Source organism: Meles meles, chromosome 3 (genome assembly GCF_922984935.1).
Source record: "Meles meles chromosome 3, mMelMel3.1 paternal haplotype, whole genome shotgun sequence".
In the NCBI taxonomy this organism is placed as follows: domain Eukaryota; kingdom Metazoa; phylum Chordata; class Mammalia; order Carnivora; family Mustelidae; genus Meles; species Meles meles.
The window spans coordinates 115802542-115829419 of NC_060068.1; the positions used below are offsets into that span (position 1 = coordinate 115802542).

Below are 26878 nucleotides of genomic sequence, written 5' to 3' on the forward strand. Positions count from 1 at the left end.
CAAACAAATTCTCAAACTGAAGAACTCAAGAAATAGTATGAAAAAATGTATTAGGCAAGCAGTGGAAATAGACCAGATTATATGGAAGACAGGATAAGTAAGATGAAACAGAGAAATACAGAAGTGATTCAAGTATATGAGGAGAGAAAACTAAGATTTTTAACAAGTGAAGAAAAACCTATGAGACTTATCTGATTCTATGAGAAAAGCCCATACAAGAACAATGGGTAGCCCAGAAAGAGATGAGAGGAAGAAGAGGGCAGAGGGACTACTTAAAGAAATAATAGCTGAGAACATCCTTTACCTGGGGAAGGAACTGGACATACAAGTCCATGAAGCTAATAGCACACCTTACTATTTCAATGCACAAAGACTTTTAAGACACATTATATTAAAACTGTCAAAAATCGATGATAATGAAAGACTTTTAAAGGAAGCCAAGGGAAATAAGACAGTAGCCTGCAATGGCACCCCCATTACACTATCAGCAAATTTCTCAGCAGAAACTCTACAGGGAAGGAGAGAATGGAATGACATATTCAGAATATTGAAAGATAAAAACTACCAGTCATGAATAATCCACCTGGCAAAGTTATACTTCAGATATGAAGGAGAAATAAAGGCTTTCCCAAACCAACAAAAGTTGAGGGAGTTCACCACCATGAGACCTAACTTACATAAAATGTTGAAAAGAGTTTGAGCTGAAACAAAAGGGCAAAAGTACACAGAATTCTGATTAAGTTGATAAGCAGTCAGAATTGGAATACTGTAACTCTTTTATAAAATAGTATAATAAACTCTTAACTATAACATAGAGGATAAAGGAAAATTGTTTTAAAAATAACTATCTACTATAACTTGGTAATAAAATCATAGCATATATAGAGATAATTTGTGACATGAAAAATATAAGAGAATATAAAGATGGAACATTTATAGGTGAATGAAGATTAATTGCTTCAGCAGAAAAAAAGAATTATTTTATCTAGGAGATGTTTTATGTAATGCTTGGTAACCACAAAGCAAAAATCTAGAGCAGGGATGTTATACATAAAAAAGAGTAAGACTGAGCAAATCAACATGCAAAACCACCAACTTACAAAATTAGACATAAACATAAAAGGAAAGAAAAAGAAACAATAGAGACACAAAATAACCAAAAGGTAAAAGATAAATGACACCAGTAAATCCTTGCATTATCAATAATCACCCTAAATGTAAATGGTTTGTACTCACCAGTCAAAAAGCACAGAGTGGCTGCATGGATTTAAAATAAAAAAGGCCCAATGATATGCTGCTTACAGGGGAATCATTTCAGCTCTGAAGACACATTAATAAGTTCTTAATGAAAGGATAGAAGTTGATATTCCAAGCAAATGGAAATGAAAAGAAGGCAGGCATAGCCATTTATCTCACAAAATAGACTTCAAGACAAATGGGTAGTAAGAGAAAGAAGGCCATTATAAAATGATAAGGGGTTAGTACCTCAAGAAAATACAGTGATCATAAATAGATAATGTTCTTAACACCTGAGCACAGATGTTAAATGTATTAAGTGATTTAACAATGTATTTAACAGGTGTTAAATGTATTAAGCAATTAATAACAAATCTTAAGGAATAAATACATGACAGTACAATAATTGTAGGGTACTTCGCACTTGACCTTAGTCAAAAAGCTGATAAACTATTGTAGGGAACCTCAGTACCCCACCATCAACAATGTGTAGATCATTCAGTAAGAAAATCAACAAGGAAACACTGGAATTGAACATTTTAGAAAAAATGGGCCTAATGCACATGTACAGGACAGTCCATCCAACAGCAGCTGATTACACATTCTTCTCAAATGCACATGGAAAAATCTCCAGGGTAGATCATGCCGTAAGTCACAAAACAGATCTTAGCAAATTTAGGAATACTGAAATCATATCAACTATCTTCTCTGAACACAATGGTATAATACTGGAAATCAGCAACAAGAGGAAAGTAAGATCTACAAATTGTGGAAGCCAAATAACATACTTCTAAGCAGCCATTTGGTCAAAGAAGAAATCAAAAGGGAAATTAAAGATTATGTCAAAACAAAAGAAACTGAAAACACAACATCCCAAATATTGTATAATACAGCAACAGCAGTTCTGAGAGGAAAGTTTATAGCTACAAATGCCTACATTAAGAAGTTAGAAAGATCTCAAACAACCTAACTTTGCACCTTAAGGAAATAGAAAAAGAAGAAAAAGTTAAGCTCAAAGTTAGCAGAAGAAGGAAATAATAAGGATCAGAGCAGAAATTATGAAATACAGACAAGAAAAACAAGAGAAAGGATCAACAAAACAAAAAGCTGGTTTTCTAAAAAGATAAACAAAATTGGCAAACTTTCAGCTAAACTAACTGAAGAGAGAAGGCTCGAATAAATAAAATCAGAAATGAAGAGAAGACATTATAACTGACGCTAAAAAATAAAAATGATCATGAGAACTAAAGTGAAGAATTATATGTAAACAAATTATATAACCTAGAAGAAATGGATATGTTGCTAGAAGCACACAATGTACCAAGACTCAATCAGGAAGAAATAGAAAATCCAATAATGAGTAAAAAGATTGAATTAAAAAACAAAAACAAAAAAACACCAACTCCCAAAACTGAAATCTCTGGGACCAGATAAGATACTTCACGGGAGAATTCTACCAAACAACTGAAGAATTGACACCAATCTTCCTCAAGCTCTTCCAAAATATTGATGAGGAAGAAACACTTTCAAACTCATTCTACAAAGTCAGTATTACTTTGATACAAAAACCAGATAAAAATACAAGAACAAATATACAAACCAATATCCCTAATGAAAACAGATGCAAAAATTCTCAATGACATATTAGCAAACCAAATTCTAGAACATATTAAAAGCATGGCCAAGGGGGATTTATCCCTGGGTTGCAAGGATGGTTCAACATATGTGAATCAATAAATGTAATACATCACACATCAATAAAGGAAAGAGATAAATCAGGATGATCATTTCAACAGACATAGAAAAAAAGCATCTGATTATACAATATCGTCTTATGATAAAAATATTTAACAAACTGTGTATTGACGGAATATACCTCAACATAATAAAGATCGTATATGACAGATCCACAGTTAACATTATATTCAATGGAGAAAAACTGAAACATTTCTTCTAAAATGAGGAACAAGGCCAGGACGTCCACTCTCACCACTCCTATTCAACACATTACTGGAAGTCCTAGCTAGAGCAATTAGGCAAGACAAAGAAATAAAATTTATCTCAAATAGGAAAGAAAGAAGTAAAATTATCTTTATTTGCTGGTGATATGATTTAATAGAAAATCCCAAATAATTAATCAAAATACTATGGGAGTTAACAATTGCAGTGAAGTGTTAAGACACAAAATCAGTATAGAGAAATCAATTGTATTCCTTCATACTAATGATGGATCAATTAGAAAAAAAAGAAAGAAAACCATCCCATTCACAATAGTATCAAAAATAATAAAATCCTTGGGAATAAATTTACTCAAGGAAATGAAAGATACATGCAATGAAAACTACAAAACTTTGTTAAAAGAAATGAAGAAAATATAAACAGAAAGACATCCCATGTTCATGTACTGGAAGAATCAGTATTATTAGAATGACCATACCTCCCAAAGCTATCTACAGATTCAATGCAATCATCATCAAAATACCAAAGGAATTCTTCACAGAAATATAGGAAACAATCCCCAAAATTTGGTGGAACCACAAAACACCCCAAAGAGCCAAAGTAATCCTGAGAAAAAAAGAACAAAGGCAGAGGTATCAGGCTTCTGAATTTCAAATTATACTACAAAGCCATAGTAATAAAAACAGTATGATACTCACACAAAAATAGACACATCTACTAATAAAACATAATGGAGAGCCCATAATTAAACCCTGGCATATATGGTCAACTAATATTTGACAGAAGGGCCAAGAATACCTACTGCAGAAAATATCTTCAACAAATGGTGCTGGGAATGCTAAAGAAATATATATAGAACCATGAAATTGGATCTCTATTTCACACCACAAAAAAATTAACTTGGCGTGGATCAAAGACCTAGACATAAGACCTAATACAATTAAACTCATAAAAGAAAACTATGGAAGAAGGTCACTGATACTGGTCTTGGCAATATTTTTGAATACAATATGAAAATCATATGTGATAAAAGAAAATTTAACAAACAGGATTACATCAAACCCAAAAGCTTCTGCACAGCAAAAGAAACAGCCAAATAAAAAGACAACCTATAGAATGGGAGAAAATTTCTTCAAACTATATATCAGATAAGAGGTTAGCATTCAAAACCTATAAAGAAGTAAGTCAACACAGTAACAGAAAAAAATCCAATTAAAAACAGGGCAGGAAAATTAAATAGACATTTCTCTGAACTGCACATTAAAATGCCCAACAGACACATGAAATGATGTTCAATATCACTAATCACCAGGGAAATGCAAATTGAAACCACAATGAGATAACACCTCACACTTATTAAAATGGCTACCATCAAGAAGAAAAGAGACAACAGGTGCTGGCAAGGATGCAATAAAAACAGAATATTTACACATTGCTGGTAGGAATGTAAATTGATCTAACCACTATAGAAAACAATATGGAGGTTTTCAAAAAATTAAAAATAAATTTACCATATGATCCAATTCTACTTCTGTATATATACCCAAAGGAAATGAAAATGAGATTTCAACAAGACATCTGCACCCCCATGTTTATTACAGCATTATTCACAATAGCCAAGATATGGGAACAAGTCCATCAATGGCTAAAAAAGATGCATACATATACACAGTGGAATATTTTCCAGCCATTCAAAAGGAAGATACCCTCCCATTTGTTTTTGTTTTTCTTTTTTCGGTATCTTCCCATTTGTGACAGCATGGGTGGACTGTGAATGATACTTGATCTTCCAACTAAGATTTGACTCAAACTGGTCTTTCTATGTCCCAACATATATCTCACTCAGACAATGAGCTCTACCTGTTCCATACAAACTAAACTCCAATTTTGCTCTGGTAGGCTTCTCTAGTTTCATTCTCTATTCAGCAGTTTGTAGTAATCAAAATTACTTACACGTGGCTCAGTCAATGGGGGCACCATCTTACTAGTAGTAGGATATCATTATCTCTGATTTAACATATTCACTGATAAGAGCCAAAATTTTCATAGGGTGTTTTTTTTTTAAAAGAAGTTTTTTTTTTTTTTTTTAAGATTTTATTTATCCACTTGACAGAGATCACAGGTAGGCAGAGAGGCAGGCAGAGAGAGGAGGAAGCAGGCTCCCTGCTGAGCAGAGAGCCCGATGAGGGACTCAATTCCAGGACCCTAGGACCACAACCTGAGCCGAAGGCAGAGGCTTTAACCCACTGAGCCATCCAGGCGCCCCTCATAGGGTTTTCGTCACAGCAGCATCTAGAACTATGAACCACATGTTTTAGTGTCTCCTAGACACTAACCCAGGTGAACCTCAAATCCACCTTGTTGTTGTACCTGCCCTGACATTTTCTGACCAGCTTTGTGTTGCATTTCTATTAAACTGGAAGACAATTGATCTCATATGCGAAGGCTGGCATTATCTTGCCTTTATCCTAGCTAAAATTTATTAATTTTTTTCAAAAGAAGTCTCTCTGGCTCTTCCTGACAGATTGGCATCTCACAACATGGGAGTTTCTAGTCATCCACATGCACAGGGAATCTGTACAAATTTTCTCATCGTAGCCACGTATAAAGATTTTGGGTGAGCCTATCTCCATCCTTGGTCTTGATAATTAAATGCCTTTATCTTCTTTATCCAGAGGATCAAGTTTTTATGTGTTTTCTGCTTCTAAGAAGTTCCCACCCATGGTTCTTCAGTCACTATAGTCCCTACTTCCCATGCTGTTTCTGATCTCATGGAAACCCAACTTTAAAATAATTTTTCAATTAGGGTGTGACCAAAAAAAAAGAGGATACTTTATCTAGTTGTTTTCCATCTGTATGTTCATGTCACTCCTTCAAAGCACTTTAGTAAACTAATTAACAATGTTTCCTTTCCTAATTTGGTTAACTTTAAGTGATAATGAATTCATTAATTTCTTATAAACCATCCAAAGTACTCAGTTAGATTTGGGGGCAGGGTGCAGAGGGACAAGGAGAGAGAGAATCTTAAATAAGCTTCACATCAGCATGGAGCCAGACACAGAGCTCAAGCTCACGACCCTGAGATCATGATCTGCCTGAGCTGAAATCAAGAGTCGGTTGCTTGACCGACTGAACCACTCAGGTACCCCATCCCCTAGATTTTTTTGATAAAAGAGACAACAGATATGAGATTGTCCAAGAAATTAAAGTGATCGAAGGTTAATGGAGATTAAAGTTGGAAAGAGGAAAAAGGAGAATAAAGTTTGTTAAAAGTGCATTTTAGCATCCCCCTTTGAAGAGTTAGAAAGCACATTAACATTTTAAAGCCCTTGCACAGTCCAGCATTACAAAAACTTCAGTATTTTTGTTGATGGTGTCTCTCAAACTTAACGTGGTCATAAAGCCATAATATACATATTTATATACATAATTTTATTATATATATATATATATGTGTGTGTGTACATATATATGATTTTATTTTATTTCATTTTTATTTTCTTTTTTTTAGGTATACTCCACACCCAGTGAGGGATTTAACTCACAACGCTGAGATCAAAATGTGGTATCAAGTCAGATGCTCCACCGACTAAGTGACCCAGGCATCCCACCCCTTTTTAATGTTAATTTCACTTCTTTAAACATGTGAAGGGACCTATCATAGAACACACTTTGAGAAATGCTCTGAAGTCCTCTGCTCTTCTAACCTTCTACGAATCCTTGACATTGGAACTCCTCATAGGTCCAGGCGGAGGTCCAGGCATAAAGGTAGGAGGCAGGTGTGTCCAATGAGTTGGGGATTAGGAGGGTGAAGGAAGAAGAGATAATGCCAAGAGAAATCTAATCCAGAGGCAGGAATAAATAATTTGAGGGATTCTGGGATAGTTTTGGAAAAATGAAAAATTCTGTGAGGTTAAGGAAAAGGAGAGATGAAGGAAAGAAAGATTGAGATGGTGATAGCACCTGGCTTCCAGGAAAAACTCAGTGGGCAGTGACCTAGTTTTCCTTCTCCCTCTCCTTCTAGGAATAGTTGAACCCATGGCTGCTCTGTCTGGGCTTAAACAGTTTTCCTAGATATTCTTGAGGGTACCTAACTAAGACCAGTGAATAATAACAGAAATAGAATTTGGCACAAAGTACACATACATAGACCCTCAATGCAAAAAGAATGGATTTATAGATGAAATCAATAAAATTTCAGAAGAGCGGATGGACAGCCGTGATGACTGACACAGACCCAAGAATCTGACACCTGAGAGGAGCCTTGAAGAAAACTGACTTTCCCCCCACAGAGCCCTAGAAAGGCTCAGAAATTTGATGAACAGGTACCCCATAGAATGGAAGATAAATATGGAACTACAAACAAGGAACTTTATGGAAGTTCTATTTAAGAAACAATGAGGTTGGGATGCCTGGGTAGCTCAGTTGGTTAAGCGGCTGCCTTCAGCTCAGGTCCCATATCCGGCTCCTTGCTCAGCAGGGAGCCTGCTTCTCCCTCTGCCTCTGCCTGCCTCTCTGCCTACTTGTGATCTTTCTCTTTCTGTCTCTCTCTCTGACAAATAAATAAATAAATAAAATCTTTTAAAAAAAAGTATTCATTTAAAAAAAAAGAAAAAAAAGAAACAATGAGGTCAAGGTTATAGAAAAGGGTATCTATATAATGCTCACCTCTTGTTCATCAAGAAAACCTTCTAGGTCAAAGAGACAGGAATGCCAACAAAACTGATGTCAACTTTTTTCTTACTCAGACACACTGCGCTTGTTCAGATGTGGGAACATAGTATTTTGGTGATCTTGAGTAAACAGGGCTTAGCATTAATAAGAATGGCTAGGAAATGTTCACTATCAGCCCAAGGACTTCCTTAGAGTCTGCTGAAAGGCCTCATGTGAGAACTCTCTCCTCCATTGCTCAGTTTTTCAAAGCCTCACTTTCTACATCACTTCCTAACATACACCAACACCTTCTTCATTATCAACATCAGAAGACTTTGCTGTATGAGAATCAAATGACTTTTCTGACATTAAATGGCATACTAATATAAATGATCATATTTACTACTATTACAATCAATTCAGGTCAAGGTTTTAAGTTGCAAAACACCAGTCTGTATTAGAAATTCTTTTCATAGGGGCACCTGGGTGGCTCAGTGGGTTAAAGCCACTGCCTTCGGCTCAGTTCATGATTCCAGGGTCCTGGGATTGAGCCCCATATTGGGCTCTCTGCTCAGCGGGAAGCCTTCCTCCTCCTTTCTCTCTGCCTGCCTCTCTGCCTACTTGTGATATCTGTCTGTCAAATAAATAAAATATACAAAAAAATTCTTTTCATAAAAAAATGTCAATTAAATCTTTAATGAGGATGCATCATGGTTTTGTTACACTCTTTGATAGCATTATTTTAAAAAATCAAGACATCCACTGTATGACCAATTCTGTACACAGCTCTGTTTTGCTCTCCATAAGAGGACTGCAGGTTGCTTAGGACTTTAAACTATAAGAAGATGACATTTGTATCACTCTCCTTTTTTTTTTGGATGGCCTGTACTTCTTTTTTTCCTCTTTGTATTATTATGTTCACTTTCCCTGTGTAAGCCCATTCACAAAATAATTTTGGAAGAATGTCAATAAATGCTTTTGGTATTTGTTCTAAAATTCAGAAAACAGAATTATAGCCCAGATTGCTTCTGCCATACTGGTAAAAGTTATGAGATTTATTCTCTGGAAAAGATGAGCCTCAGGAAACATGAGGAAGAAATATTGAGCAAACAAGGGGAATGAGAGAAAGTCTGCTTATTCCTCCCGCCCCCTTCTACATTTGACTCGTTTTACCCTTTGAGCTTCTTGTCTGAGCAATCTGAACCATTCGCAAGTCAAAACTGAAAGACGCTGACAGTCATGAATCCCCCAAGAAAATGTCCTGGATGACGAAATCAATCAGTCCACAAATCCTACTCATGCACACACAGCTTCTAGCCAGGATCTGTTTTGGGGTTTTTTGTGTGTGTTTCAGTGTCTGCACTTTAAATATGAACTGACAGCCAAAGGTCACCAGTTATTTAAGGAAATCCTCTAGGATAAAGGATAGAGACCAAAATAAACCAAAACATAAAAGAGGTTGTTGGCAAAAAAAAGAGACAAGGTGAAGAGATATTTTCAAAAAAATTATCACTAATATTCTGAGAGATACAACATAATAAGTAATCAATAATACAAAAATAGCCTGCTACACAAAGAAGCATTTTCAGAAAACAGAGGTTTAAAAGATAAATCTCTCAGAAAGTAGATGAAAAATAAGGAAGGAAAATGGGACAGAAAAGATTAGAAAATTAATAACTCAGTCCAGGAGGGCCAAACCTTAAAAAGTTTGAGTTCAAAGACAAAAGAATGAACAATCAAACAAATATAATAGGAGGGACTGTATAGAAAGAACAACAATAAAGAAGGAAAAAGAAGGGAATGTAGAACTTTTTTCAATTTCCAAGTATCTAGAATTGCAAGATACGAGTTTCCAGACCGAAAAGGCCTACAAATTTCCCAATAAAATGGATAAATAAGACTAGTCCCAGTACAAGCCATCACCAGATTAGAGACTACTGAAGACTCCCAGAAGGTTAAAAAATTCCCCCAAAAGAAAGAGAAAAATAACACCAGCTAGCATGTAAAGGGTAAGAAACCAGAAAGAAAACAATGTCTCACTGTGTGGAAGTCAGAAGACAGTGAGATGTTCTTACAGCCAGGGATAAAAATTGTGTTTAACCTATAATGCTACACAAACAAGGATAAAGGTATTTCCAGATGTGAGGACTTAGAGATTTTACCTCCTAAATACTCTTCTTTTTTAAAAAGATGTATTTATTTTAAAGAAACAGAGAGAGAAAGAGCAAGCATGAGAGACTGCCTGCATGCAAGCATGGGGAGGGGCAGAAGGAGAGGGAAAATCTCCAACAGACCCCCTCTAAGCACGGAGCCTGCCATGGGGTTTGATCTCCTGACCCTGAGATCATGACCTGAGCCAAAACCAATAATCTGATGCTCAACTGACTGAGCCACCCAAGAGCTCCCCTCTTAAATATTCTTTAGGAGGCAGCTACTGAAATCAGTGCAGTGATAAAATAAAAAGTAAACTGGGGCACCTGGGTGGCTCAGTGGGTTAAGCCTTTGCCTTCGGCTCAGGTCATGATCTCAGGGTCCTGGGACTGAGCCCCACATTGGGCACTCTGCTCAGCGGGGAGCCTGCTTCCTCCCCTCTTTCTGCCTACCTCTCTGCCTACTTGTGATCTCTGTCAAATAAATCAATAAAAATCTTTTTAAAAAAATGAAAAGTAAACTGAGGAAACTAATTTGGAATCTAGAAATTAGGGGATCAAGAAAAAGAAAAGAACTGAAGGGAATTCCCAGGACAATGGTGAAAAAAGACAGGACAGCCAGAGAGTGAGGGCTTGAGACTGAAATCACAGAGAAGCTCCAGCCGAAAGGTAGCCAAGAACAAAGGCTTGACAACATACAGACGATCTTATCAATATCAAAGGTGAGTTATCTTTTTGACAAAGGGGAAAGTAGAAACCAGCAAGAAGTATATAGAAAATTAAGGAAGCAAGGAAACAAATGAAAACAATGGTCAATCCCAGGTTGGGGGGAATTTTACATGGAAGGCATAACAGTGTTTACTAAGTTATGATAACTGATACCAATCCAGTCAAAATTCACAAGAACACAATATTAGTGTGACATTGGGGAAAGAATGTGTCTCCACCAGAGAGAAAGAAATGAATGGAGAGAGAGAGTGGTTGGTGAGAGAAGACAAATCATCATTTCCATCATTGAAAATCAGTAGATACTCTTCAGTAAGCATCTACTAAGTATCCAGTAAGATACGCCTTTTATGCAAAGAAATGGAAGTGATTCTAAAGATAAAGATCTAAAAATATTGACTGTAGTTGGTTTGGAGAAGGAGAAATAGGGAAGGAAGTTATAAGTGTACTTTTCTCTAAAATTTCTAAAAGTATTTGAATTTATCTCTGAGCTATATAACTTTAACATAAATATAAAATAAAATAAAACTCAGTAGTGCTTTTGCTTTCGGCCTGTTATATAAATGCATAGAACAATCTGGTTTCAATCATGGAAAATGAAAGCTGTTACTAGTGGCTCTGGCTTATTGTCTCTCTCTTTTTTTTTTTTTTTGATAGAGAGAGAGAGTATGTGCAAGCTAGCAGGAGGGGGGAGAGGTGGAGGGAGAGAGAATCTTAAGCAGGCTCCATGCTCAGTGCAGAGCTTGATGAGGGGCTCAAACTCATGACCTTGTGATCATGGCCTGAGACAGTATCAAGAGCTCAGTGTCAACTAACTGAGTCCCCAGGCACCACCATCCTCCACCCTGGCCTGTTCTCTTTGGGCCTTGGAATGGGGGAAGTGGTAAAGAATGTTTGGAAGACCAATCACTTTCTATTTTTCACAAGAAACCAGCCATACAGATAAACTGGTTAAGTACCTTCGGTTGAAAGTTTTCAAAGCATTTCTGATATTTCACTGTCTCTTTCAAAGTCCAAAGTCAGACTGAATGTATGCTGACAACCTGAGACACATGAGCGCTTTCCAGTTCATTTATCAAAGCTGTTCTAGACAACATCAAAACTATAGTCTACTCTCCAGTCTAAAAAGATCATTGTTAGCCTCTAAAGAGAAATAAAAGAGAGACAGACACACATACAGAAAGAGAAAAGAACAAGAGAAAAGAAAACTTTACTTATGCAATAGTAGTTTGCTTACAATACCACCAGTGCTTAGGAAATAAGTTAACAGAATATTTTCCCTTGCTCTAATTCAAACCCCTGATCATCTTCACACTAATGACTAAAGCTTATTTAGCCTATCATAAATACCATTCACCTTTTCTTAAGAGTCAATTAGGTTTAACATTTCTTTTGAATTCTAAGATGGTTTAATTATTCTTTTATTTTTGGGTGTTATGATTTTTTTACCTGCAAAAAGGGAGGGGGAGATGTTTAGTTACTTGATTCTATTTTGTATCTTCTCCTAACTCCCCACTGCTTTGAAGACTTCCTTTTTGTCACACATTCCAATCTCCCTAAGGAAAAGTAGGAGAGCCTATTCCCTATGTTTAAACTACATATATAGCTGGATTGTGTTTAGGATTTAAGATGGCACATAAGAACACAGAAGGCTACTTTAACTTTTTTTTTTTTTTGGACAGACAGAGATCACAGGTAAGCAGAGAGGCAGGTGGGGTCAGGGGGCAAGCTCCCCACTGAGCAGAAAGCCCGATGCTGGGCTCAATTCCAGGACCCTGGGATCATGACCCGAGCTGAAGGCAGAGGCTTTAACTCACTGAGCCCCCCAGGTGCTCAGTAGTAGACTGATGGATTTTTGATCCAGGAAGATAATTTGAAACTACATAAATGAATCTCCTCATTTTATGTATCAGGAATCTTAAGGAATAGAGAAGCTAGCAGTTATCTTTCCAATAAGCTGGCGAAATTTCACACTCAGAGCAACTGGGCTGGATCAAGGTCTTCATTCATTTCAAGGTCTTCGATGACACTTGAAGAAAATCTTTCTAAATGAGACAATGGCCAAGTGAACATGGTAACTTTCCAAATCATAGTGAGAGCAAATTCATCTAAGTTTGAGAGTTCTAAGATTTAAGAACCTTGGGACCTCTTGGATGCATGCTTTCTCAGAGTTTTGGTGAGTACCCATGATGGCAACTCCTGTCGCTTTGCAAATATGTTGCATTCTTTTTTAATTCTCGAGAAGAAATGGATCCTACCTGTAGTTCCGGATGTAAAAATATAAAGATGAGGAGACTTGAGACTTGAAGCCACATGGTAGCTGCGAGGCACGGGCCTGTCAGATGCCATGCTTAGTTTTTCTTTGAGTGAAGTTACGCCCTGTGGAACAGAATCGCTCATCCCCCAAACAGTGATATCTTCTGGGAGGCTTGGAAGGATTTCTTCTATAGTTTCAAGCAGATCTAAAAGCCAGAGGTTAAGGAAGAGAGAAATAAAATGTAAATCTCAAACCATTAACTTGTGTTTTCTTTTCTCTGCTGGAACATGGATAAATGTCACTATCATGCTGACTTCATCTTCATTGGGATAATTAATATCACATAGCCAGTTTATGATTCTGATTCAACAGGACCAACTGAAAGGGAAATCTGGTTACCACCTGATGTAATAAATGCAAATAGACTGATTCAAATAAAATTCTGGAGACACCATTGTTCAGATGATGATTTTTTTCTAATTTTTAAATGAAACTCTATTTTTATATTCTGCTTTAAATCTACACTGAGGATACCACAGTAAATATTTTCATTGAAATAGATCTTGGTAGCTCATAGCTCATTATTCCCCAAAGCCATCTATCAGTGTATCACTGATTAATTCTACTATAACACAATACATTCAGGAAACTCTCCTGACCCCTTTGGAGTCCTAAGATCATTATGGTTTAGACACTGTCTCAGAGCCAAAAGTTAAGTGAGGAAATTTAGAGATGTCCTTTTCTCTAGATCAGGTTATCCAAAGGTGAAAGTCTTTGAAAGCAAAAGGATGAAATGAATGCCTTCTATAATAGGCAACAAGGTCCCCAGGGCCTGGCAAGGTAGGAGCAGATTGAAGACAGCACAACCTCCATCCACAGCAGTGTAGGATCCAAGGGCCGCCTAGAGACAACAGCAAGCAAAAAAGAAAGCAAGAGGTAGAAAAGCCTGAAATGCAGATGTATTCAGGCCTGAAGAACTTAAGAATCTCATCTCACAAGACCAAAGGTCTGGGCTGCAATTCAGATTTCAGAAAGGAAAAAAAGGATACATCTCCCAGGAAGTCTCTACTCTACAGAAAACAAAAAAGAGTACCTGAAGAGGAGAGGCTATGTTGCATTAATTTGGGAGATTGAACCCAAACCTTTTCATTTGGCCATTAATGTAGAAGAAAACCTTTTTTGCTCAGGAGGAGCTGGTACAGAAGAACAGAGGCAGAAGGTGGGCGTGAGTCCCTGAGCAGGAAATATTTATTAAGGTATCCAGCACTCTGTAGGATATAAAAGAAGCAGAGCCTCATCATTCCCAGAGTCTTTTGTGTAAGCCAGTGAGGCCTCATAGTTTTTGCTAGAATGGAGACACAGTTATTCACAGTCTCAAAATACCTTTAAAATTTAACACTCCCCTATTTTAATATGGATCTCTAAATAGAAGTTTGACTTTTATATTCTACAAAGGTGCTCCAGTTTCAGTGTGGCATTCCTATAAAATGTCATATTTGTCTAAGGTATAAGAGATTTCTGAGCACTACATTACTTATCTTAAAATCCACCTTAACATCCTTAGAAATACTAAGTGGTAATACCCCACTGGATTTTGGAGTTAATGCAAGGAATGCCAGAGATTACCAGCAACTGCCCAAACTTAGGAAGAGGCAAAGGAAAACTTTTTCCTAAATCCTTTAGAGGGAGTGTGGCCCAAAAGACACTTTTACTTTGGACTTTTAGCCCCCATGATGTTAAGGGTATAAATTTCTTTTATTTTACGCAACCCAGTTTGCAGGAGTTTATTACAGCAGCCCTGGAAAATTAATACATCAAGTCACAAGTTGGTGGACAGAACTGTTATTATAACCTGTGGCTAATTATCCCTAAAATCTATACATTACCTCATAAAAGAAATCAATTATGAAAAATAATGTTATTAAATGTAAAATATACCCCGGTTAAAAGCTCAAGTATATATAACTATGAACCTTTCCATCCAAGCAATTATATTTTTTTCTAAATTTTTATTCAAACTTCAAGAATACTTACAAGATGTATTCTGCTTTGAAGCTGAACTCAGTGTCCTGCATTAAACATTTTTCTGGAAATGAAAATCAGTATCTGGCAACCTCAAAAAGCCATTTGTCAGCCACTATTTAGTTCTACTATGATATAACACATTTGAGAAGGACTCATGACTTAGTTCCTCAAAATCTATAATCCAGACTGATCACGAAGAAACAGCAAGAGAAATATGTCAAATTAGACCAAGTAGTTCACAAATAAAACGTGTAAAACAACCAAGGAAACATAGAAAATGATAAGGAGTTCATATGCAGGGGGTAGGGAGGCAGACTGGGACTTGAACTTCTTTGAATTAATTTTTATTTCTGTCATAAATCCACATAAAATAAACTGTAAGAGTCCAGAGTTCCACTGAGTAAGTACAGCGTGCTGCTAGCTACAGATTGCTTCGGTAAGAAGTGAAAAATCACAGGCAATGCCGGGGGAAGAATAAGTGAACAAATGAAAAAACAGGACAAACAAAGGATTGAGACTTTCTGTTTTCTTTTGTGCTGTCGTTGTTTTTGACAAGGTGGCGGGGGAGGGGGGGAAGGGGCAGAGGCAGAAAGAGAGAGAGAATCTTAAGCAGGCTCCGCACCCAGCTCAGAGTCCAAACCAGGGCCCAACCTCACAACTCAGAGATCAAGGACATGAGCCGAAATCAAGAGTCAGATGCTGAACCCACTGAGCCAACCAGGCACCCCTAATCTTGTTTTAATGACTCTTTCTCGCAATTTGAATGTATAAGTACAAGTCTCTGAACTGACTCATTTCATTATCTTCATTTCAAATCTCTTGTCTAGAATTGTAAATTAACAGCAAAAACTTAAAATGTTTGTAATGATATGTAAGTCTAGGTAGTTAAAAAAAAAAAGTGCAGAGAAAGTTACAATGTGATTAACTGTGGCTCCAAATCTTTTTCTGGAATTGTAGAGTCTTAAAGAAACACTCAATTTTTATAATGAGTGATGACTTTTAGAAGAAAAAGGAAGTGAGCAGATTCCTAAGAATTAGAGGAAATACAATTTAGTTCCCTTCATCGGTTAAAATTTAATTGACTTGGGGCACCTGGGTGGCTCAGTGGGGTTAAAGTCTCTGCCTTCGGCTCAGGTCATGATCCCAGGGTCCTGGGATCGAGCCCCGCATCAGGCTATCTGCTCGGCAGGGAGCCTGCTTCCTCCTCTCTCTCTCTGCCTGCCTCTCTGCCTACATGTGATCTCTGTCAAATAAATAAATAAAATCTTAAAAAAAATTTAATTGACTTGACTCAGCTGAGACGTTCAGAATTCTACAGAATTTCATTAAATTATTTCTTCAGAAGTCATAGGTAATGTGGTTGAGGATAATGAAAACTGAAATAAAAACTTGGAAAGTTTTGTAGAGGATAAAAAAAAATGAAGATTTATTTATCACTGTCAATCTTCCTTAACAAAATGAAAAGGTTCAGTGTCATTTTGAACGTAAATTCTGAATAGTAAGTCCTGACTCTTTTCAATACCTAGAGGACACTTGGCTGTGGTTTCCGGAAGATTTACTCTTCGGTGACGGGTACTACTATCAAAACTTGTCGAACTGTGAGCACCTCAGATGAATGTTGTGTGTTCTAATCCACACCTCTGCTCAGGGCACCTGGCACCTACAGGCTGCGGGTGCAGGATAGAGATCTGGTTATGGAATTGAGCTCTGCCCATGAGATCCCCTGGAGAGGCAGGTCGTGACAGAAAACTGTTGTAAGAAAATGAGACCTGAATATTCTATGATCCTGAACAAAGTCTACCTCAAAGGACAAGGCTGTAATGTAGAAGGCTTTCACCACAATAGGGTCCTTTTAAGAAACACTCTTTGTTTCTCATATACACAAGGCACTTCATTAGGTAGTGCTGCAAGCATCAACACAGGTAAATTAGAGGGCTGCCCGAGTGGCTCAGTCAGGTAAGCATCTGATTTCAGCTCAGGTCATCATCTTGGGGGCCTGGGATGGAGTCCCGATTGGCTCCCCACCATGCTGGGTGTCTGCTTCTCCCTCTCCCACTCCCTCTGCCCATACCCCACTTTCTCTCTCTCAAATAAATAATAAATTCTCTTTTAAAAAAAGGTAAGTTATAAACTCCACTTATGATCCTCCAGCACTTTTTGTACCAATTAATTTGTTTCTACATCTTATCTCTTATTCACATTACTGAAAACGCAATGAGTAAAATCTAACATATCTCTCTACTATGCCATTTAGTATGAATCATGTTATTCATCCTACATTAAAAACTCTTAAAGTTATCTTATTTTACAATGCTCTCAAAGGAATTGCTTGTAGCTCTTAATACACTGGCAAACACTGAAACTTTTAGGCGTGAAGACAACTTACATGGAATTCAGGGACAAACGATTACCTTGAACTTTCCACATTCCAAAGCAATAATCACACAGAATCCAAAATGAAACTGTAGATCTCATTTCATGTTTATAAATATCATCCTACCACTTAGAGAAGCTCAGCAAATTTGACATAGAAAGCATGAGCAAGCTCTGGTTTCTAACAAAACTGATGTTTAAGTAAGCAAGGTCCTAAGGCAATTCGTAACAGGTTAGAAACACACCTCACCATGAAAAATGTGCCAGCTATTCTGACAAATATTAGTTTATTAATAATCATTATAACCCTAGGAAGTCCACAGAAGCACAAGTCTTTCAATTGTGTTAACATATTCTTCCCTGAAATGATTTTATTAGCTGCCCTGAATATATGCACTTAAGTTTATAATTGGGCTTAGGTGTTTTCACTCTCAGCTGTTTTGAGGGAGAGAGAGCATATTTATTATGGGTAAAATTGTGCAAGAAAGTAAAAAGCAGAACACTTCATTTGATTTTTTTTTTTTTTTAATTTGCAAGGCTTTTATTTTTATTTTTTTTTTCTTTTTTTTTTTACAGAGAGAGAGAGAGAGATTACAAGTAGGCAGAGCAGCAGCCAGAGAGGGGAGGAAGCAGGCTCCCTGCCAAGCAGAGAGCCCGATATGGGGCTCCATCCCAGGACCCTGAGATCATGACCTGAGCTGAAGGCAGAGGCTTAACCCACTGAGCCACCCAGGCGCCCCTTGATTTTATTTCTAGCACATCTCCCACTGCCAGTGAATAATTATTACCCAAATGGGACCACACCGCCATGATGTATTTGGCTTGTTATTTTTCAATGGCAAAGTAGTAAAAACCAGTAAATGCACAGAAAGGCTCTCCAGACACAGACTAATCAGCAAGCAAACTATAAATTGGGAAAAGGCAATTCCAAGGTAGTATGTCTACAAGATTCTGTATGAATCAGAGTTATTTTCCACATTCCTTTTTGGTTCTAAATGGAAGAATCCTTCTTTTCTTGGCCAGAGAAGAGCTAACAGTCTGGCTCCTAACTTGTCTGACACCATTCCAGCCCTAGCTGCTGAGGGTTGGGAAGAAAATATGGCTGCAATGCTACTGGGGAGGACAGAACGGCTGCTTAAAATGAGTCCGCCTGTGTCACAGGCCACGTGCTTGGATCTGCCTCCCAAAGGCTTTCTGCTGACAGCAAAGGCAGTCATTCTTACTCTGCATATATGTCTCTGCTGCCATGTAATTAAAATAATTATGGCGACCAATTATTAAATATATACTATGGTCCAGGCACTCTGTTCTGTTCTTTACGTTTAATTCACACAAGACCCACTGATACCCATTGATTATCTGCTATGTGTTACCAGTCAGCTAATGGCAGAGTTAGGGTTCAAGCCCATGTTTGCCTGACTCCAAGATGTATATTTCTCCCACTTAACACTGCCACTTCTCTGACCAGGCACAATCTCCTTTTAAATAGTTTTTGCTCCTGCCAGCATTCAAACAACTTTCCCTTACAGTGAACACATATTCAGCAGATACTGTAAATAAGAACCCCAGTCAGTGAACCCATGATCAGACAAGGAAAAAACCACAAGTGTATCAGTGCTTAGAACACTGTCTTTTCCAGCGAGGGAACCTTCCTATTGAAATGAGCCTTTTCTTTTGGAATGGAGGTCATCTTTGACTGAGCTGAGTCTAAAATGGAAAATAAAAATGCAAAACAGCCATTCATTCTACTTAATGTAAGTAAAAATACAAAAATGTCCTAAAAATGAATATAGATAGATGTGAGGTTATCACAATACCTAGATTAAATAATAAAGTTTACAGGAGCTATGTTTCTTATCTATCTGAATACTTATACTTTCCTATAAAATTTAAAGGGTCTTTATTTTTCCTCTAACCCTTGCTCTTGGTTTTTAAAAAGCAGATGTCTTTATGGCTGAAAGTCATTTCGAGAATTACAGTGGCTTGATCCTTAACTGGAACATCTGCCCTGCATAGTCTGAACGCAACGGTTCAGGAAAACCAACAGCGTAAATCTGCCTGCATTACTGTAAGTTATTAGAGCCTTTTTTTGTGAGCAGGAACACAAAACCGTTGCTAACATGTTGATACTACTGAATCCAAAGTAAAAGATTTCAGGGTAATATTAATATATATTTTTTAGTTATCCACTTAGAATAATTTGTGTACATTAAGATAGCAGAGAGTACAAAATACATACATGCAACTAAATCTGAAACTTTGGGGATGCTTAGTGTATCTAAAGCACTTCCTACTTTTGGGGAGTCATGATTCTAACAATTAGCAACATTTATATAAAATAACACAACAAAGAAATTCCACTGACACATCTACTACCAAAATCAATTACCAAATGGACAGCAGTGGGACAATGTATTAGCAAAAATATGCAAGTAAATAAGTTACTGAGTGTCCATATGTACCTTGTGTTTTTCATGAGGTCATTCATTCATCCTGGCAATATATATTTGTTGAGCATGTCCTTTGTGCTAAGTTTTGAGAATTTAGCAGCGAACAAGAAAAACTTCTTCCACTCAAAGAGCTTAGATCCCAGTTGCAGGCCTCCTCCTCAGAGTCCACACTAGAACTTTACCATATCAGTGGGTCACTGTGAAGAGCCATACTACACCTGAGGTAAGAGGGTTTAGTGGAAAAGATACTGAAAGCAAGTAGGTGGATAGATGGAAGGTTAGAGACAGGGTAGGAAAGGCGGTGGGGAAGGAAGGGATGAGAAAAGGAAAGGAAACAATGGTGATGGGGAAAAGAACACGAGCAGGAGGACAAAGACAAAGGTGTACCCAGCAGGCTTTCACATCAGAAATGCCAGTTCCAATCTGTACATTACTTCTTCTACATGTGTGAGCTCTAGAAGATGGCTTGCCTGCTTTAAGCCATGTTTCTGCTCCCTTTAAAATGAGGCTATGGCTGTGATGAGGCTCACATAAGACAATGTATACATAAACAATTTGTAACCCATAAAGTACTTTAGAAATAGAAGAGATTATTATTTATTGTTAACATTATTATTGCTAAATAGATCAAAGAATATAATTGCATAGACTTTTTAAAGTGATATACAAGCATGATAAACATTTTCCTGTTTATTCTAAGTAAAGAGAAAAGCATATAGAGGTAGATGATGATCTTGGCCACAATCACTAATAGTAATAAGAACAGTTGAAATATTGGGAGGAAAGTATTAGGTTTAACCTAACACTATTTAATTTTGAGTAAGCACTGAAATATTCCAGGGAAATCTGAAATGCCATTTGATACATCTTCAAAACCATGTTATACAGATAGGAAACCTCCTGGCAAGTACTTTGAACCTTCAGACTGTGAGAGAAAGGAATAAGAGCTGTAAAAACATTTAATTTTTTCTAGTTATCTGTATGTGAAAAATCTGGTGTCTGTATATTGCCAACTTTTATTTTACTATTTCTATATAACTGGAATGTATATATTTTCATAGTTATACAAAAAGGGGGCTGACAGCCTCAGAAACAATTGGGCTATATTATATAGTACAGCACAGTCTTATATCAGAGATCAGTTTTTGAATCTTTGCTCTGCAAACTAAGTTGTGTTAAACTAGACATCCTCAGTGAAGTTCTTTCCCTCTGCTGCCAGTATATAGCTCTGTACCTGCCTCTCAGAATCAATGAGAGTATCTTTACCTAATCAGCCTTGAGTAAAGGGCAACTGTTAATATTTTTGTTAATGACAGTAACAATTTGGTAGATGAGTTGATATATTTTGCTTTGACTTATTCCTCTTTTTTTTGAGATTTTATTTATTTATTTGACAGAGAGAAAGAACACAAGTAGGCAGAGTGGCAGGCAGAGAAAGAGGGAGAAGCAGGCTCCCCCACTGAGCAGGGAGCCCCATGTGGGGCTCGATCCCAGGACCCCGGGACCATGACCTGAGCTGAAGGCAGCTGCTTAACAAACTGAGCCACCCAGGTGCCCCTGCTTTGACTTATTCCTGAAGACAGAATTATAAGACATTATTTGGGGGCTCCTGGATGGCTCAGCTTGAAATCCCCTTGATTTCAGCTCAGCTCATGATCTCAGGGTCCTGAGATGGAGCCTGGTTTTGGGTGCCACACCAGCAGGGAGTCTGCTTGAAATTCTCTCCCTCTGCCCCTCCCTCTGCTCACTCTGTCCCTCTCTCTAAATAAATAAATAAGTAAATACAATATTAAAAAAAAATTAGATGTTATCTGACTTGCCTATAAAACCTGCTTGAAGCCAAATCTATACAACTTCTGGAAAATAAAATGTTAAAACATACCAAAGTAAGGTGTTTGAGGTCCTATGCCAAACTACTTACTAGCCTTTCTTATAGCTAACTAACTTATAGCTATCTAATTAGATTGTATCAGCAAAATCCAAGTAAGTTTCCTTATTAAAAGCCTAAGATGACTTTATAATAACAGCAATTATTTCAATTCACTACAGCTCCAGTTAGTACATACAAGGCATTCAGCTAGTCACTTTATAAAAGCTACATCATTTAATCTCAAAATTACATTGTGAAGTAGATTGGTATTGTCACCATTTTACAACTAAGTAAAATGAGACCCAGGGCACCTGATGACCTTTTCCTCAATGACACAGCTAAGGAGTGGTAGACCATATATGAAATCCAAATCTGTCTGGCTTATCTCCATCTAAACCCTCTGACTCATTTCTTTCTCAGTACATTTTCCCTGGGGATATAATGGTTTAATGACACATCTCCATTAGAAACATTCCATGAGAACCTAAAACCTCTAAAATTTAAAGCTCTAAAAACTGTATGAATATATTTTTCACTAATTTGACTCAAGATGCCAAGAATACACTATATCAGGCTAAAAGCTTCGAATACAGAAAAGTCCCCTTGATAAGCCACATCTTACCAAAAAACAAACAACAAAAAACCCCAAAAACCCAAAACACACAACAACCTAGGAAGTACATAAAACACAATTGTCATCTTTGAAAAACATATGTAATTTATATATTTAAAGTACGCTAAAAAGAAATATTAATAAGATTTAAGGTTGATTTTTCTACCTATCTATTACTAAGCAGGTTGACTAAATGGTTTTGGCTTCAAACTCCAGCATCTCAAATTGATTTTTACACATTAAAAACTCACCGTTGGTGTGAAAGGTAAAAACAAGGAGACAACGCAATTTAGCTATTGGCCAGCAAAACTTTCACACAAGTAGAACTGCAAAATTAATTGGTCCTAATTAGGCAACCACTCAGTCAAGAGCAAAGTTTGTTCTTTGCTGAGAGGTAACCAGCCCTATTCACTCTGAGAGGAATCCCTCAGGAGACTGGCTACAGGATGTTTTTTAGGTTGGCTTCGAATAACATGGCCACCAAAATCTTTTTAGGGATACCCTGGCCCTCTTAGTTTGCTCTTGTAAAAGGAATTTGTGGCTTCATCAATTTTTAGCACAACCTTATTTGAATTTGCTCTAGAAATTTCTATCTAAATTAGATTGAGCAATAAAATATTAGAATATATCCAGAAATGAACAATATTTTTTTCTGCTGAGCTCACATTTATCACTTGCTCCTGTTCCCCATGATGTCAAAATCCTGTTTGACTATTTTATCCTACTTACTGTTACAGTTCAGAGGAAGTTCATCACACTAGTTAACCTCTTTCCAAGATGAGGGATTGGATTTCAGTCTTGGAGGATATGACTACTAAATGGGGGGGGGGGGGACAAAAATTAGACAAGAGAGACTATTCAGCTTCTCCACTCCTTTAGATTAAACCAGATAAAATCAGTGCTTGAGAGCAAACATTTTGCTACTTTCTCAGGTCACAAGCTGAGCTGGAAGGACAAGGGGAATAAGCAGAAATGAAAAATCTTGAAAAACTAACCCTTGTAATATATATCACCTAACCCATTATTGTGTGATATGCAAGAGTTATATAATAAAGGTTACCCATAAAGTTCTACACTTTAGAGACTGCTAATGTATAAATGTAGATAATTTTTCCTTAAGGCTCTATAAATCTAAAAACTCTCTCTGAGGTGTTAGTGTATACCTATGAGTCTAAAATACTTAAGAACTTTCACTAAGGCCCTTGCTGTTGAGCCTCCTTATCCTCCACCTGCCTATCCTCATGCAAGAAAAATACACACAAATCCATTAGATTATACCAAATAAGTATCACTGGTCATAATTCAAGTCCACTTGGTTGTGGGACCCATCTCCCTAGGTTCTTTCCTAATTAAATATTCAACCAAAACTTTCTCTTTAGTTCTGTGTCAATATGCATATACAAAGCCTAACTCTAAGGGAAGAGGGAGAAGAGGAGAACCTACTGAAGGGGGAAAAAAAAAAGATAACAGGCACGGCTGGGGTGAGAAAGAGAAAGAGTCAGCCAAGAGCCCTCCCATTGGCTGGGAGATGGGAACCTAACCTTGCTAGACAAATCCTAGCTTGCAAACTGTGCAAAATAAGAGCAGACATGAAGATAAGAATTCACGCAATTCAGATTAAACACATTTGTTCTTCAACTGTAGTCAACCTTGAGAGTGTTACTCTTAGAGGGAGGTAGGTATTCCACCATGAAATAAAGATAAATATCCTACTCGTCACGTAATTTGGTTAGATAGGACAAAGTTTAAAAACTTATCAAGTTCTTGCATTCCCTGAAGGCATCAATAACGTAACACTGCCCTCCTCTCCCAAAGCAGTAAGAAGCAGAGAATTCAGAAGTTTTTGAACTTGTCTTGGTATTAACTAATCTATAACAAAGTGAGTGATGGAAACGGAACAGGGGAAATTAAACCTCCAGTCACAGAACTATAAAAACGGTTTTGTATCCTTACTATCACACTTCATCACACGCAAAGCATTATTTGTGAACTGTTACTCCTTACTTTACCCCTTACTTTACCTGCGCCTACCACGAGGGCCCGGGGCTCACAGCTGCGGATACAGTGCAGTAGGCAGTTGGAGCGAATGTTGGAATTGAGGAAGGCCACCACGCAGCCCAGCTTGGCCAAGCCAAACCACACGTGGACGAAGTCAGGCTCATTGCTCATCAGAAGAGCCACGGTGTCCCCCCTTTTCAGCGTGGAATGGTTCAGGAAGACGTGGGCCACTCTGCTACTTCTTTTGTCTACATCCTGATAGGTGTGGATGTCCCCCTCATAGATTATGAAAGGTTTCTGGGGATGCTTCTTGGCAAGACTCAGGAATTTGTCCAGGACTGTGAACAGCTCCCCTTTCAGGACGTACTTTCCCATCCGAATTCCATAGCGTACCACCTTCAGCAGGAACCAGAAATCGTCCCAGAAGTAAGGGAACAAGAGTTTCTGCAAGAAATGCAGGAAGACTATTCCAGCCGCTAGTCCTGTTAAGCATGACAGGAGCATGGAGGCCACCGGGACAGAAGGCAGCTTGGATACCAGCCCTTCTCTCCAAATGCAGCTCTCCGCGGAGATCACAGGTCTTCCGGGCTACAGCCTGGCACCTGCAGCTCGCGCCAGCCTTTCCGGGAGGGAGAGGGTAATCTTGAGAAACAGAATCAGAAGTGTGCACAGTAGAGGTCGCCCCAACAGATGCCGGAGATGAGGGTTGGGTCACCTGGCGGATGAGGGGAGAGCGAGCGAAATCAACGCGGGCACTCGCAGAGTCCACGTAATCTAGGAGCCCAGATCAGCGCCCCTGTCTGGTAAAAGCCCCGACGGCGGCCCGCGCCCTGCGAGGTCCTCTGGTTCTCTCCAGCCCTCTCCCCGCAGGCTGGGTTAGTCCCCGGAGCCTCTGCGGCCCTCAACAAGTCCCACCACCCACAGGAGAACTATGTCCAGAGGACAGATTCTCTTCTTATGAGGGTAGACTTTCTGGCGGCTGCAACTTGAAGGCTGAACTCGAGCCTGGAGAAGGCGGGGTGGCGACTGCTGAGAAAGGCAGCGACTTCCCCTCTTAACCCGCCAGAAACCGCGCGGAGGTGTCTGGGCCACGCCTCGGTCGGGGATGCCCCAGGTCTAGAGAGATCCGGATCCGAGCCCCGCCCCCGCTCCGCCCCGCGCCCCACCGCCGGGCTCCCAGGGACTCCCGGCAGAGCTGTCCCCCGAGAGCTGCTTCGGCGATCGCCGCGGGGGAAGGGAGTGGTTGCCTCCTGCCCCGGTCGCAGATCCCCTCCCACTGTTCTCCGGCTAGTGTACCTCTCCCCCGAGTCACAGCGGAGGTGTTGTCCACTTACCGCCCGCCTCCCGGCTTCCAGCCAAGCCCCGCCGCTGGAACGGCTCCGGCCCCTTCGCCGCCTCCCTCCCGGGCGCGCATCCCGCCACCCCGTCAAGTGTGCAGGGACTGGGGCCTCTTCGGAGAAAGGACCGCCCCTGGAGGGAAAGTCGGGAGCCCAGAAGTCGTGGCAAGAGTGGAGGGCAACCAGGCTGCTGGAATTAGGGCGAGGGAGTTCATTCACTAAGCAATAAAGGGAACTAAACTAGAGGTTGGAGAGGCGATTGGAAGAATTATATATATCTATCCTGACGGAAAGAGAGAGAGAAAACAACAGAAAACCTGTCTATGAATTGGTCAGGTCAAGGGATATTTGAACTCTTTGATCATAAAACACAAAACTGTGTTGTTGTTCTACAAAAAGTACTTTAAAAAAACTTACAGGTTGGAATTGACCTTTATATTGAAATTTTATCCTTAAAATGCCTAGAAGTACTTTTTACAAAATCTTACAGAAATACTGATTGATGTAGAAGCTTAAGTCCACACACACACACACACACTTTTTTTTTTTTTTTTTTTTTTTAATATAAGATACTATTGGGCGCCTGGGTAACTCAATTAAGGATCCTACTCTTGATTTTGGCTCAAGTCAGGATCTCAGGTTCTTGGGATGAGCCCAATGCGGGACTGGTGCTGGGCATAGGGTCCGCTTGGGGTTCTCTCTAGCCCTCTTTCGGCCCACCCCGTTCCTTGCTCCTCGCACTCTCAAAAAAAGGGGGGGATACTATTTTCTGTCCTTAAAAATAACTTTTTTTTTCATTTGATTGTTTAAACCATTACCAAGACTTCAAAACTAATGATTCCCAAGGTGGGAGGGGAAATGGAGTGAAAACAAGTAATCGTAAAGAATAACCATAAAATTTTATGCAATGATGAAGTTTTACTGAAGGTAAGAACCTAAGGAGCATTTAATTACACATTTTTTTTCTTGCAGACACCATCATCCCAGGCCTCTGCTTTTAGGAAGTTTGAGTACATGGTTAATTGCACATAATGAAATTAGCATTGCCTCACATTTCCCTCCTATCTTATGTTCTACAGCTGAGTTCTAGCTAACTTCAAATTTCCTAATAAAGAAAAACCTGATAACTCCAAGGCAGACTCAGGTTTATTAAGCTGAAAATGAGTATTTTGAAATTACAGTGAAGAGCCCAGAAGAAAGATAGGCTCTTTAATCCTATTTGTGCAGATGA

At 38.5% G+C, this 26878-nt stretch overlaps 1 protein-coding gene across 5 annotated transcripts in view; it reads right to left on the minus strand.

The window, feature by feature from the left end:
- The window catches only part of SLC27A6 (solute carrier family 27 member 6), a 96509-nt gene extending 70790 nt beyond the window's left edge, over nt 1–25719 (minus strand). For 4 of the 5 annotated variants that reach the window (XR_006817642.1, XR_006817640.1, XR_006817641.1 and 1 more), the window contains exons 1-2: nt 24334–25552; nt 12983–13186 (exon numbers count right to left, since the gene is read on the minus strand). Coding sequence is in view for 2 of the 5 variants with exons in the window: in XM_045998788.1 (XP_045854744.1) it covers nt 12983–13186; nt 24334–24814 (685 nt within the window). In the remaining 3 variants the exon portion in view is untranslated. Of the gene's footprint in view, nt 1–12982; nt 13187–24333; nt 25553–25644 lie in introns of those variants that run through there. The other variant, XM_045998789.1, reaches the window with a different exon arrangement.
- Nucleotides 25720–26878: the final 1159 nt, after the last annotated feature.